Source organism: Camarhynchus parvulus, chromosome 27, assembly GCF_901933205.1.
Source record: "Camarhynchus parvulus chromosome 27, STF_HiC, whole genome shotgun sequence".
NCBI lineage: Eukaryota > Metazoa > Chordata > Aves > Passeriformes > Thraupidae > Camarhynchus > Camarhynchus parvulus.
Window position 1 is genome coordinate 73,396 of NC_044597.1, and position 13,834 is coordinate 87,229.

Below are 13,834 nucleotides of genomic sequence, written 5' to 3' on the forward strand. Positions count from 1 at the left end.
CAGAAAGCTGCACCAGCTGCAGAATTGACACTGCCACATACCTGCTAATACGGGTTTCACTAAGACCAGAAAACTGTTTCCTTCCAAAAAATTGTTATTTTAAAAAAATTGAAATTAATTAGGGGTAAAACACTAACTCTAATGCCATGAACAGGCAGGATCAACTTTTTTCCCCTCCAAAGGGCAAAGAGTCATATACCATCCCCAGCTGAACCTTGGTGCTTCGAGCTTTTCAAGGAGATGTTACCTAAACTTTATTAAAAGAAAAAGAACAATGTTTAAATATCAACACTGGACTAGCCCAGTCTTTTTTCCAAAGTCCACATTCTTCATATGAAGCACACACGGCGTCCTGGATTCCCCAAGGCTGCATGTTCAGAAGTTCACAGTACATGGAACCATGTCTTTTTTTTTTTTTTCTTGACTTTCCCCTCCTTGCTCAGAGCAGCCACCCTTTTGTGGTCACTGACTGGATAAACCTCAAGCCATCTCCTATCCACATGGCTCGGCCTAGATGCTGAAGGCTTTCTTGATGCGAGTTGATGTCATGCTCTATGGATGGAAAAAAGCAAGAGAAAAAAGCACCTGGTACAGGTTTCTTGAGACCCTTGTGGATTCCTCTGTTCCAAAGGTGTTTCTGAAAGTCTTTTTGCCGGTTTCTCAATCAGTTTTTGGCCTATTATTCTGTCTCAGTTTGAAGAGCTGTTATTGGATGATCCAGAGGTTGATGCAATTGCAGCTCCAGCTGGGCTGCTTGTGGATACAGATTTGCGGATATGAGGCAGCAAGTAGGGGTCACAGGCCAGCTGCTGGACATCTATCCGGTCCTCCTTTCGATAGGCCAGACACCGCCTGATGAATGCCTGCAGCACCCCAAAGCCAAAGCAAGAATTAGTTTCTATGACAGAAACAGGAAGCTTTTGATTCTTTGGGAGTGGGGCCAATGCGACAACCCCAGTGCCAAAATTCCTTCCCTAGACACAGCCCAGCTCTTGCACTAAATCTCATTTTGGACCAGGAGAAGCATGGGCAGAGGCACCCAGTGTTCAATGCTCAGCCTGACAACTGCAGTAATCATGGAATCACAGAATGGTTTGGATTGGAAGGACCTTATAGCTTGTGTCATTCCAACCTCCCTGCCATGGGCAGGGACACCTTTCACTAGACCACGCTGCTCAGAGCTCCATCCAGCCTGGCCTTGAACACTTCCAAGGATGGGGACATGCAAAGCCACTGATGACTGTGTGATAGGTGAGCATTAAATACAGAACTCCTGCTGGCTTTATGAAAATCAGGAGGCTGGAACTGCCTGTGCTGCCTGAACTTCAAGCAGATTTACCTTTGCTTCTGGTGTAACTACTGGTTTTGGAGGGAACTGCACCTCAGTAGCTTTCAGGATTGTGTTCTCCTGCAAGATATCCTGTTGTGACTGGTTGTGACCGAAGGGCTACCAAAAGAAAGAAAAAAGTCATTAAAGGTTGGTGACAGGCATAAAAATCCCATAGCTCTGCTGTTTATCATCACCTGACATCAGCATTTTTCCAGGCAAGCAGCCCACAACTGCTGGGAAGGTGCTGTGGATACCAGAGGACCAGGACACATTGCTCCCATGCTCAAATGAACAAAAGGGATCAAAGCTGGAACATGCCTGGCTTGCCCAGTAGGGATCTCCACCTGCTTCCAGACCTTGTGGGTCTGTTAGACCATTGTCATCCACCTGAACTTGCAGAGATTCACCCACTCATCTCTGCTGGGCTGGTTCCATGTGTCTGACTGACAGCACTGAGCAGCACGTCTGTCAGCCCCAGCTTTCACAACATTTAGTTACCAGGGACTCCTGAAAACAAGAGCCCATGGACTCCTTTCCCTTCTCCATCCTATCTTTCCTGTTGTCATAAAGCTGACAAATCACCTTTTCCTGATCCACGCTTTTCCCTTCCAAAAAAGCCATCCTAAAAACTCCTAAAGTGGGTCTACTTCCCCCCAGCCATAGCACTTGCAGCCATCAAGACCAACAAAGACTCAGGGCATGGAAAGCGTCACAGACAAGACCAGACCAAAAACCTCAGATGATGAATGACACACCTGTCCTGCCCAAAGCAGCCTCAGTGGGAACATGCCCGGTGGAAAGAGGATGTTCGGCAGAATGTCTTTTCTGAAGGAAATGCTAAAGGTAGAGCACAACACAGCCTAGTCTATGCTTCCCACTTCCATTAGCATGCACTCTGCCCTGGAACTGATGGCAAGGAGACAAGGGAGCACATTCTAAGTCTGTGGAGAAGGAAGCAGAAGCCTGGGTTGCCTCCCAAAAGGTTTGGGAAACACCACTAAGAAAAGAAATTAAACACCCTCTTACCTTTCTGCCATATAGACACTGATAGAAGATGACTCCCACTGACCAGACATCAACTTTATTTGAAATCTTTGGAGGTTCTTTCCCAACCACAAAACATTCTGGTGGTAAATACCTGATTAGAAGGAAGTTTTAAGAAGTTATGAGCAGCAGCTTCAAGTATTTTCTATTATTTCCTTTGGAACAGAAAATTCTATGATCAGATACTGGCTTGGGACTCAAGGGTCCCATTTCATTCCTGTGCATCTCTGGGCCAAGATCACCAATGCCTACTCCTTCTGGGAACAGTGATCCCAAGGACTCTCCAGAAGCTTGTGTTCTGAGCTAATCAGCACAGTCAGTTTCTTTTCATCAGAGCACGTAAAACAAGCCCATTCTCTTTTACCTTCATAACTCTTATTTGCTGTTGAAAGGGCTTGGCCAACAATTCCGCAATGAAAAGCACACAGCCAAAATACATATTTTCAGAAATACAACCCACTATGCCATGCCCCAGTTAAAGACACTCAGCTTCACTCAGGGTACAGCTAGTTTAATTTTTAGGAACAAAACAAAGCTGTACAACACAGAATGGCCCAACAAATTTTCTGTTGCCCATGGTGACAGTTTGCAGCTTGGGTGACATCTGAAAGTCACACTCGGTGGCACTCACCAAGCGTCTGCTCTCAGCCAAGGGATGATACAGTGACACTAGGCACAGAAGATAAAGAATTGCTGAAAACATGACATTCAAGTGAATAGACAACACCATGAGATTTATGTATTTTTCGAGAGCTAGCTAGGGATCTTCACCTCCTAATTTCAGAGGAATACTCTTTTTATCTCCCTGATGCGCCTTAATTTCCAAATAGGTACTGTATTTCCTTTGTTCTTGCTTAAGAAGCGAGACGGAGCCACTCTGGATTGTGAAAGAGCAGCCAAGCCCCACTCCAGAGCTCATTATCTCAGCAGCATAAGCAGCTTTTCACCAGCCTTTTGAATATGAGCTGGTTTTCAAACACTGACCTGTTGAACAGTAAAAAGCTGCCAGCCTCGAAAAGAGCTGTGTGAAAACAAAACCAGTTGCTAGGGTCTCACACCTCCAGTGCGTCAAGCTAATAGCAGCACACACAGAGCTGATAGACTTCCAAAGCTGTTTATAAACTGTTCTTCATCTTAACTTGCAAGTGCCTCAGGCATTGCTTACCAGTAAGTACCAGCACCCTGCGATGTCAGCTCCATGCCATCAACTGAGTTGTAGCTGTCATCGTCCATGATTTTGGAAAGTCCAAAATCTGTGATTTTTATCTCTCCACATGCAGTACCATTGACTAGAAGAATGTTACCTAGAGAGAGGAAGGAAACAGCTCTTAGGATACACATTTAGCAAGAATAAAATTGCATTGAGCCCGGCACAAGGACAAGGGACCTACAGTGAGCTGCACCAGATGTTTTAACTCTCAAAATCCTGAACTTCAGAGACAACTCGGGGACTACCAAGTGCTAGAGCTGATCTGCTCGTCTTGAATGACCTAGTGACCTCATATTGCTTGGAGCCTCCAGATCCTGAGCCCTGTTAGCCAAATGAATTTCAAGCCCAGGCTTTGACCCCTCCCAAAGATCTTGTTGGAAGGGCAGGTCAAAAAGGAGGATTAAGAAGAGAAGTACACATACACAGTTATGACTCATTCTGCCCATAAGTTTTGACTTGCCCTGTCTTCTCAACATGCCAGAAATTTTCTCCTTCCTGACAGTGAGTTTCTAAGCTCAAAAAGGACAATTACTGCTTAGGGAAGAGTCTTTTATAAACCCATCAAGAAGTCAGATCATCACTGTTTTTCTCCAAGCCTACAATAAAGTAGCAAAACTGTGTGTGATGGCAGCAGATGAATCACAGCTCTAGGCAGCTGGAGGCAGAACCCAGACAACTTGGCAACAGCTGGGGAGGAAAACGGGGTTACTACAACCAGCGCAACAGCACCATCTCCCGTACACATTCCTCATGCTGATGCAACAAACCACATCACAAACCAGTTACACAATGCTGATGAGGTGCCACCAGTACAGGGAGACAAGCTAGGGATAACTGCCCAAATAGATGGATGAATTTACTGGATTAGGAAAAAAGCTATGTAGTCAATATGCATAATTGCAAAATGAAGCATTTCCATTTTCTCCCTTGTGGCTCTGCCTCAGCAGTAAAAGGAAAATATACACCACCATTTGGGGAGGATCTTCTTCCTGGCAGATGTAACTAAATTAGCTCAAAGGCAAACCTGAGACGTCTGATTATGCATCCTCAGCTTTGGGAGCTGACACACAATATGAAAAAACAAACATTTCAAAATTAGCTTCTGCCATCAAATTGTCAGTCAGATGATTACAGAAAGAATAAGCCAGAAGAATGGGAACATGAAGCACACCAGAAATTGTGGGAGACTTTATGAAGCAAAAACAAGCTCTTGAAGTGGAATACAAGCAGGACATTAAGAAAACTAACACAGCCACTTGGTGGTTCAAGGTCTCATTCTTGAAAATGTTACGCCTCCTTGTTTTACATGTTACTCCTCCTTGTTTTATGTTGCAATTCTGGCAGAAAACACCCTTTACACATTTTCCAAAGGTTCTATGCATTTTACATTTTTTTTCTTGCTGCAAGTTAGCTTTCCCAGACAGCCCTGTCTTCTTTCTGCTGTTTGAACAAAGGAAACTGCTTCACATGACCTGTAACCCATTACATTTCCTTAGCATACTTAAGCATGCCAGCACAGCATACCTGGTTTAAGGTCATAGTGTATGATGGGAGGTTTGATTTCATTTAAGTATTTCAAAGCATTCACAATCTGCATGATAATGGATCGTGCCTCTTTCTCCGACATTAGCTTGTGCTGTTTCAGGTAGAAGTCCAGATCATTCCCCTCACAGTATTCTAACACTGTACAAAACCTGAAAGAAAAGCAGGAGTTGTTGCAATTAAGGCACCTGATATAAACCAGGACACTGTTACTGCTTGTCTGTAACTCACCCATTTGCCCAATATATTAAATTAAGAGTCCTTCAGCCTATGAATCCCTTTCTAAAAGTAAGCTACCAGGAGCACAGGCCTCAATGCTCAACAGTACAAAGGTCCGAGATTCCCCATTAAAGACCCATAGGCTGAAAGCAGTATCAGTTGTGGCATTTGCCCAGGGTCAACAGCAGGATTTACCAGTAAAGCATCACATCTGACAGAATATACCACATTAGTTTGTGAGCTGGAGTGTCCAGAAAACCAGTGTATTCTGGAAGTACACCTTGGTTATCTCTGCAGTGAAGTCTAACATTGGTGCGGACACCTTCTGGACTTTCCTGAAAAGTTTTAAATACTTTGTCTTTAGTGAATTGGTCAAACCATGGGAAAGGACAGAGCAACACAACTTACGAGTCAGTATCCAGTGAGAAGTAGTCATATAGTTTAACTATTCGAGGGTGATCCAGTTCTTTGTGAATTCTGTACTCTCTACATGCATGTCTGAAAACAGCAAAGTCTGAGCATTAGTCATACAAGTGACTTAATTCTAATTTCTCCAGATAGTGAATCCAGACACACCACACAGCATCCAGCTTCAATCAAAACCCATGCACGTTCCTCAGACAGCTTCAGACAAATCAAGTGAAGGAGGAACTGCACGGAACAGCTCTTGAGAACCACAAAACTCCAGTGCAGCTCCAACCCTGGCAATGCCACAAGGTAACTCATCTTGATTAATGGTACTGCCTGCCAAAATAGAATAGCCTCATAAATCCTTAAGAGATTCAAGACAGCTAAATACAAAAATCAGCAAGTTCTAGAATTCCATGATGCTTAGCAGCCTGATTTCCAGGCTTCAAATTCAGCTTAATTTGTCCCAGTGACTTGGTGGAGAATTAAGAACACAGCTTTATCTTGGAGAAGGCTTGGTTGTCACTCTGCAGAGTTATCTAACCCATGGCATTAGGGAGCAAGAGCTGCCAACAGCAAAAAGCTTCCAGTAAAGAATTTCTTCCTAAGAAGAAATTAATTTATTTTAACCCTGCTCTCTTTCAGGCCGAAGCCATTCCTCCTTTGTCCGGTTACTCCAGGCCCTCGTAAATAAGTTTCTTTTCATCTTTCTTGCAGGCTCCCTTCAGGTAGTGGAAAGCCACAATTACGATCACTTATTCTAGGAAACAAAGGGAAGGGGGAGGCTTCCAGAGAGCACAATGCAGGTGTGTACCTGAAAGATGGGGAGGAAAAACTATTTCCCATGGAACTGCTTGAACATTTCAGAGAGAAGCCACTTCAGCACTTTTCTCACAGAGCACTGATGCTTTAAAATGCAGAGTCACAGGGCTTATACAAAACTTTGTGTGCATATGCACATATTTAACATATTTCTAATCTGACCAGAACTTTTGCAAGTAGCTACTGGGACAGAAAGTGGCTTTTGAAATGCAGCAAAGATAGGAGAAAAAACTGGCAGCCTGTTCACAGGCACTGGATAACCAAATGCAGGAGGAATTGGAAACATTGCTGGCTGCTTTACAAACTCACTTACTTGTGATAGTTTTCTTTCTTCTCATCCCTCCAGTTTTTATTTAACTGGTGTATTTTCACAGCTACGTATCTCTGTTCTGTTAAATCAAATGCCTGCAGAGAGAAGAGCTGAAAATCAGTAGGAATCACAGTCTGAAGTTAATACTGCAAAACCAGACAAGCTCTAACAAACCAATATCCCCACCCAGGAAATCAGCATTAAAACAGTGAGGGAAAAGCAAACCCACATTTTGATTTGATAAGTCGCACTAATGAATTCAAGCAACTTTGAAAACAACTGAATATTCTGCACTTTGATCTGACCTTCCCCATGGGATCTAACTCACACTGCATTGATTTTGGCATTTTACTACCAGAGTTACAAAAGGACCAGGAAGACTAAATTACCAAAATATAGACAGTTTTTATACTGGGAAAGACCCTGCTATTATTCTCCCAAGTCCAAAATTCATTTTCTACACTTGAGTTAATAAAAAAGAACCCTCAAAATACAGAAGATTTTTCAATGCTTTGTTTCACACTGGTAGCTCAGCTCTCCAACCTAAAGCATAATGTTTCAGCATATATAAATGCTGGAGAATTCAAGAATTTAGCAGAGCTGTGTGATCCTGTGCTTTATCCTTCCCTCCACTTCTTTGTTATTTAAACAGTCCTTAAAGAATGGACCTCTGAAAATGCACTCACGGAGCAATGCAGAAATCTTCTACCTTGCCTGAGAGCAGCAACAATAATATATTGATTTCCAGGTCAGGACAAAATGCTGTGGTAAGCAAACAGGCATAATGTGTGTTCATCTCAAAAGTTGTCTACTTAATTCCTAATGCTTAATAGATTGGCCAAGAGGAAGGGCTAAGCACTTCTTTGTTTTAATAACAGTTACAACTCTTAAGAGCAGGCAGGTAGGAAACACTCATGCCCTCTTGCTTTCATCTGCGGAGCCAAAACTTTCTGCTTAGTCAGCAAAGCAGTTCAAAGTACTTAGACACAGCTCACACTTCCCCCCCCCCACCTGAGCAGTCTAGTCCCCTTAGTTTAGGTTCCTATTTTTGTGCTGCATCAAAGCAATAAAGCACCATGAAGTTTCCAATATTTGCACTGGCACAATTATTTCCATTCTAGCCAAATTCAACATGAATTCCAAACTTCTGAGTACAAATGTGGTATACTGAGAAGTGGAATAGCTCTAAGTGTAATAGTCAAATAACCAGCACCAAAGTAACCCAGGTCTTAGCTGTTAGGAGTGTTGACACCAGGAATTCTCAGCTCTAAGGAATTCGCAAAACTGCACAAACACACACACACTGCCCCCAGTCTGCTATTTCAGAGGGTAAAATGAAGGCACAAGAAAAAGAGGCACAAGAGCCTTATACCCCCAGGAACTACAGGCTTTGCTCTTATTATTGGAGCTATTTTCACTTATTTACAGAGATGTTCAGACTTGCTGTGCCATCTCAGTAAGGCTTAGCCACTGCAGGTATTTGTGCATAGCATTTGAAGAAACAAGTGGTTTGCTTCTCTGTCCTAACAAAAATTGAAGACTTGGTGCAATACTTTTTGACACTCATTTCAAGGAAATTTGACCCCTGAGGACAAGGCGAGCACCTGAAAATCTCAACTCTGACGTCTAATACAAGCCAGATGCACCATTAGCTTTGTACTCCTTTCTTCCCTCCATAACTTGTATAGCATTGAGAAAACAAGTGTAAAAACTGATTCCTGCAGATCTAGACTACACCAGATTGCCATTTCCAAGTTACCTTATATACTTCACTGAAGCCACCTCTACCCAGAAGATGTAGCAACAAATATCTATCATTTAGCGTTGGATGGTCTTTAAATCTGGTAAGAAAGATACAGTTAAAGAAGACAGAAACAATGACCTTCTCTGCACAATAAATTACAGCTACTGCACAGCTAAGAAGTTATGTTTTCACTTTCAGACAGAGAAATATAATTATGCTAATGACTGACAAATTTGATGCTATTTGATCTCTCTGCACTAATGAAAGACTATTTAAGGGTACCTTGATGAATGTGGAAGCCTGTCTTACATGAACTTAAAGCCATACCTGTACCACCCCACAATCAAGTGACTATTGAGTTATAAAACCAATTTAAAAAGGATTATGTAAGAGATTATGAAAAGATTGTTTCTCGTTATGAAAAGAACAAATAAAAAATTACTTTAAGTTCTTATCCCTGAATCCCATGTGCTTACTGTGAATTATCTTCATTGTGTATCCTTTTCAATTCCCTGATGTGCAGATTTCTAACCCTCTCTAGTCGTTCCAGTTCTGCCTGGATCTCAGCTTCTTCCTGCACAAGGAAAAACCAAAAGGAAAACACAACACTCTGTAAGGTACTGCAGGTAGCGTTTCCACCTGACTTATGGAAACACAAATGCAATTCCACTTTTGAAGAGGCTATTGGCATAAAACGTGTCTGGGAGATCAGAGAGATGGTCAGAGTCAATTTGCAGTCATGGTGAGTAACAGGAATGGAAACTGACTGGGCAGTTCTGTTCACACCTACACAGACAGGAGGAGACATATCTTTACACCTCCTTGTTTATAACAGTTTCTGTAATTAAGAAGTCTTGTTGCTTTGGTCTTGCTCTTTCCCCAAATAAGTGCCATGCAGCTGTTTTTTGAAGGAATTCCAGTTCTGGTGGGACAAGAGAAAGAAGACAACCCTCAGCAGTTAGAGCAGGGATGTCAAGATGGCATATGGGATGGGGTAGCATCTGGACAGGATGGGAAGTGTGAGAGAATGACATTATATTCTACTAGTGATAACTGCTCAAACAGGTCAGAGTGTTCCTCAATGCCACGTGGAAGTTCTGACATAGTGTTTGTCTAGCTGGAAGTTCTGGTGCCCTCAAAAATTACATGAGAATTCACATCATTGTGGCCAGGGCCGCAAACCTCAATTCAAACATGCTCCCTGAGCAGTACAATTTGTGTATGTGACTCAGGGGACACAGTTACCCATCTGTCTTGTGACTCCACTCCTTTCCTTTCCAACTGGTTCTATTTTTAGACATAAAGAATGAGGCAGTTTCCAAAAGTGGAGAAGGGTAAGTGCAGCTTCAGACAATGCCAAGATCCCAACATATTACTTCATTTTCTATTAAGGTCCATTTCCAAATGGATTCCTCCATTCCAGAGTGGCAATGGTATGCCAGGATAGATGGACCTGCAGTTAATCCCTTGGAGCAATACGGGACCTGTAGAGCCAGCAGCGTTCTCTTGCCTGTGTCACTTCTCTTTGTTCACAGGTCAATAAAGCATAATGGGCAGACTGTCAGCAGATTCTGGGTGTGCAGTAACCTTTCCCTTCCACAGAAAATAACAAGGAGTACAGACACATTAATGAAGCCTTGCATTCAGCTTGTGTGTCAAGGTTACAGGAAAAAACTAAATGCAGAGCTCGAGCACCACCTGAGAAAGGAAGAGGCACTCCAGCAAGACATTTACTTCTTCTTTGGTTCATTTCCAAAAGAAAACTCCTTGACCTTAGCAAAGATCACACCTAACAAGGAAATGGCAGAAGACATCTACTTTTTTTCCCCAATATTTCATCTGTTGAAGTGTTCCAGAAAACTTATTTACAGGTCACTGCAATCACTTTCAAGGCAACCAACAGCTTATCTAAATATAACCTCACCTGCAGGTACAGTTTCTACTGAGGCCAAGGTGTTTGAGAAAAAACGTGCAGTACCGCTGCCTGAACAAGCCAAGAGATTTTACTGGAGTGATAACACTGGTTACTCAATATTACAAAGAACTGAACAAGTCAATGACTTGCATTTTTTTGTTGTGTTTTTATAATTTTCTTCCCTTGGGCCATTCCTTACTGTTCCCTCATGTTACAGACATTCAGAGTCCACCACTAGACAGGTCACAGTGACATAAGATGTATCAAAAAAGTAGAATTTCTACACAAAATCCTAAGTGTAAGGACAGAGAAAGCTATTTATTGAAGCAAAGAACATCTTCTGTGAATATCACCACCCCCAAAAAATTATTACAAAATTCTGGCTAATCCTTGCAACTGCAAAACCCTCTTGATTATCAAACGAGTAGTGACCTCTACAGAGAAATGTTCTTGTTCACAGAATACTACACAAAAAGCCTTTGCTGCAACTAGTTCGTACCTTTTTAAGATGACCTAGTCGGAGTTTGAAGATTTCCTCCTGTTCATGGTATTCTGCTAATGTTAACCTGTATGAAAAAGGAAGACTCAACACATTAGGTTTCCAAACATCAAAAAGTCAACAATCTACAGAATGCACATTGCCAGTGGAAGTAACAACTCCACAGAGTAGATCAACAGCCAGCACAAAAATTTTTAGATAAACTCTGCAACCCATAGCTTTTAATCATCAGTCTAAAGGAGAACAAGACCTTAAACCTCAACAATATCCATTAATTTCAAATCCAAGTTCCTAATAACACTTATATAGGCTACTGACTGACTTTTAAAGAAGACAGCTAAACCATAATCTAAATATAGAGAAGTGAAGCCCAAATATTCCACATCTTATTTTTCTGTGTAAAGTTCGCTTTACTGACTCATTTTCAAATTTTCCTTTATAATAAAAGCTGGATAATTCAATCCAGCTATTCACTCTAAAACTAGAAGCACACCTGGCCACACAGCCACTGCGAACAGAGCAATGACCTGAGATTCAGAACTTTTTCCTGTTTCAGGTTCTGTCAAGTGGCTTCCAGGGAAACCTTTGGAAATTTACTTTATCATATTTTCAACCTCATATGTAGTTAGGAGAAGCAATGGTATAAGGGAAATAATCCCTATTTTATTGATAGTAAATTATGTGCAAAATTTCTGCTCTAGGTGGGAGGTCAAAAGAAGTTTCATAATGTTTTCGACCTCTTTTCCATGCCAAGCATGCTACGTAGGACGAAGAGTGACAGAGCCCATCACTAGTGAAATGTGATGACACACTGAGGTCTTTAAGACTAGAAAAATTTATCACTATATTAACCATCTCATTACTACCAACAAGGAATTTGGTAAAGGCATCATACGCGAACATAAAGCTATGACATGCTTATCAATTGCATCTGTTCACTCGGTAAACAAGACCTGCACATTACAGCATACAAGTATCTTCTTCTAAACCTAAATTGAGTTCAAAGCATATCCCAGGAGGATTTCTGCAACACCAATTATGCTCTACACAGTACTTTCACACAAGGTTAGTGCAGGAGGCCTCCAGAGCATCAACACCTCAACTTCTTTCAAGGGGGGACCAAGTCCTATGGCTGTGCAGGGAGACCTTACTCAGTAAACTGAGAGGTGAGAGCATTCAGCTCAAGTGCTCATCTTGAAATGTCTCAACTTCCCTCTGTTGATAATGCACAGAGTCCAGGTGCTTGAAACAAGGCCTAAAGCAGTTGTTACCTGATAAATTTAATGAAAAACTCATAAGCCAATTTCCCTATGAAAGAATCTTGAGCAGAAGGAACTGCTTATTACAAATTAAAGATACATAAAAAACAAAGTCAGTATCAAAAATGGTCACATGTTGTCTCATTTCTTATAAAACTGTTGATGGCCATGAGCTGGACTTGAGGATCCTTGGGAGCCCTCTCCAACTCAGGATATTCTGTGATTCTATGATTCTAATTCACACACACAGCATAAATTTTAATTAGATTCAGATAATCTAAAAGACCGTCCCAAGACTTTAGGTCTTCGTGATTCTGTGATTCTTTGGTTGCTGTTGCTGTGTAGGAATAAAGAGTAAACTGAATAAACCAGCAACAAGGTTTGCACATATGCTTGTGCACAAATAACAAACACCATCAGTCTACTCATTAGGGCAGAGCACCACCAGGCTAACAATGCCCAAAATAGCTGTCTGTCACAGCAACCATAACAAAAATCAAGGCAGCTCTGAGACAAACATCGTCCTCTTTCACAGAAACATGCTAGAAACACCCTACCTACCTCTAGCACAGCTGAAGGCTGCCCTAATGAATCTCAACCAGCCCCAGCGGAATAATCTTCCTGAATGAAAACTCTTTTCTCATTCACAGGCTAGAAAACTCATTTTGGGAGAGCTTGTGTTTAAATTTGCATCACAGGACCTTCCTCTCCTTTTTAAGACACAGCAGCAACCATAAACCACAGAGGAACCAAAAATCAAAAATGAACTTGGCTGTCTGCTTCTCATTCAACTTTTAGAAACATTTATATTTAAATTGCCTAAAAATCAGCCTCTGTAAGAGTTCCAAAAACTGAAGGGAAAAGCCTCCCTCCAGAGGTCAAACTGGAGGGAAAAGCCTCCTTCCAGAGGTCATAAAATTTTGTTCCTGATACACAATGGTTCAACAAATGCACTTACTGGATAACCAATGATTAAGCAAGTAGTCAGTCAGTCCAGTTGCTGACTTGCAAAAACCCCAGTGTTTTCACATAAGCTACAACACCCCACATGAACCATATCCATACCCTGGCAAGCAGTTTTTAATCAAGTACATGACAAGAAGCTTTTCTAAACCACAAAAATATCACCCTAAAACATATCAGTGAAGAATGATAAACCAGTAAGAAACAGAGAAAAAGCATTGGGAGCCCAAGAGGCTTCCTAGCAGAGCATGGTAAAGCTGGATTATGCCAAGGCAGGCTCACAGCACAAACAGAAGCATCACAGACGTGACCAGGATTCACCAGGACCTGTGCTGCCATGTCTCCAGAATAAGCCATGCTACAGCTGCACCAGACTGCTGGAGAAAAAAAAGCCCACAAAAATGGAGAAAGCTCATCCTGCCCTTTGGAAGGGAAAGGTTACCACAGTGAATAGCAATATTTCAAAATATCCATGTACAGACATTCCATTTGCTCCTCCCAGCTCAAGCCTGGCAATAAAAAGGATGACTTTGAAATTTTATTTAGTTCTTTTCAGGCTCCCTTGGCCA

General features: G+C 41.9%; 1 protein-coding gene across 5 annotated transcripts in view; it reads right to left on the reverse strand.

The window, feature by feature from the left end:
- Positions 1-420: 420 nt before the first annotated feature.
- TLK2 (tousled like kinase 2) overlaps positions 421-13,834 on the reverse strand; it is a 41,010-nt gene continuing 27,596 nt past the window's right edge. For all 5 annotated transcript variants that reach the window (XM_030966338.1, XM_030966337.1, XM_030966336.1 and 2 more), the window contains 10 exons: positions 11,044-11,110; positions 9,106-9,203; positions 8,645-8,726; positions 6,889-6,980; positions 5,754-5,843; positions 5,109-5,278; positions 3,540-3,678; positions 2,357-2,468; positions 1,340-1,447; positions 421-863 (listed from right to left, as the gene is read on the reverse strand). In XM_030966338.1, coding sequence (XP_030822198.1) covers positions 690-863; positions 1,340-1,447; positions 2,357-2,468; positions 3,540-3,678; positions 5,109-5,278; positions 5,754-5,843; positions 6,889-6,980; positions 8,645-8,726; positions 9,106-9,203; positions 11,044-11,110 — 1,132 coding nt within the window. In that variant the 3' untranslated portion in view covers positions 421-689. The remainder of the gene's footprint in view (positions 864-1,339; positions 1,448-2,356; positions 2,469-3,539; positions 3,679-5,108; positions 5,279-5,753; positions 5,844-6,888; positions 6,981-8,644; positions 8,727-9,105; positions 9,204-11,043; positions 11,111-13,834) is intronic.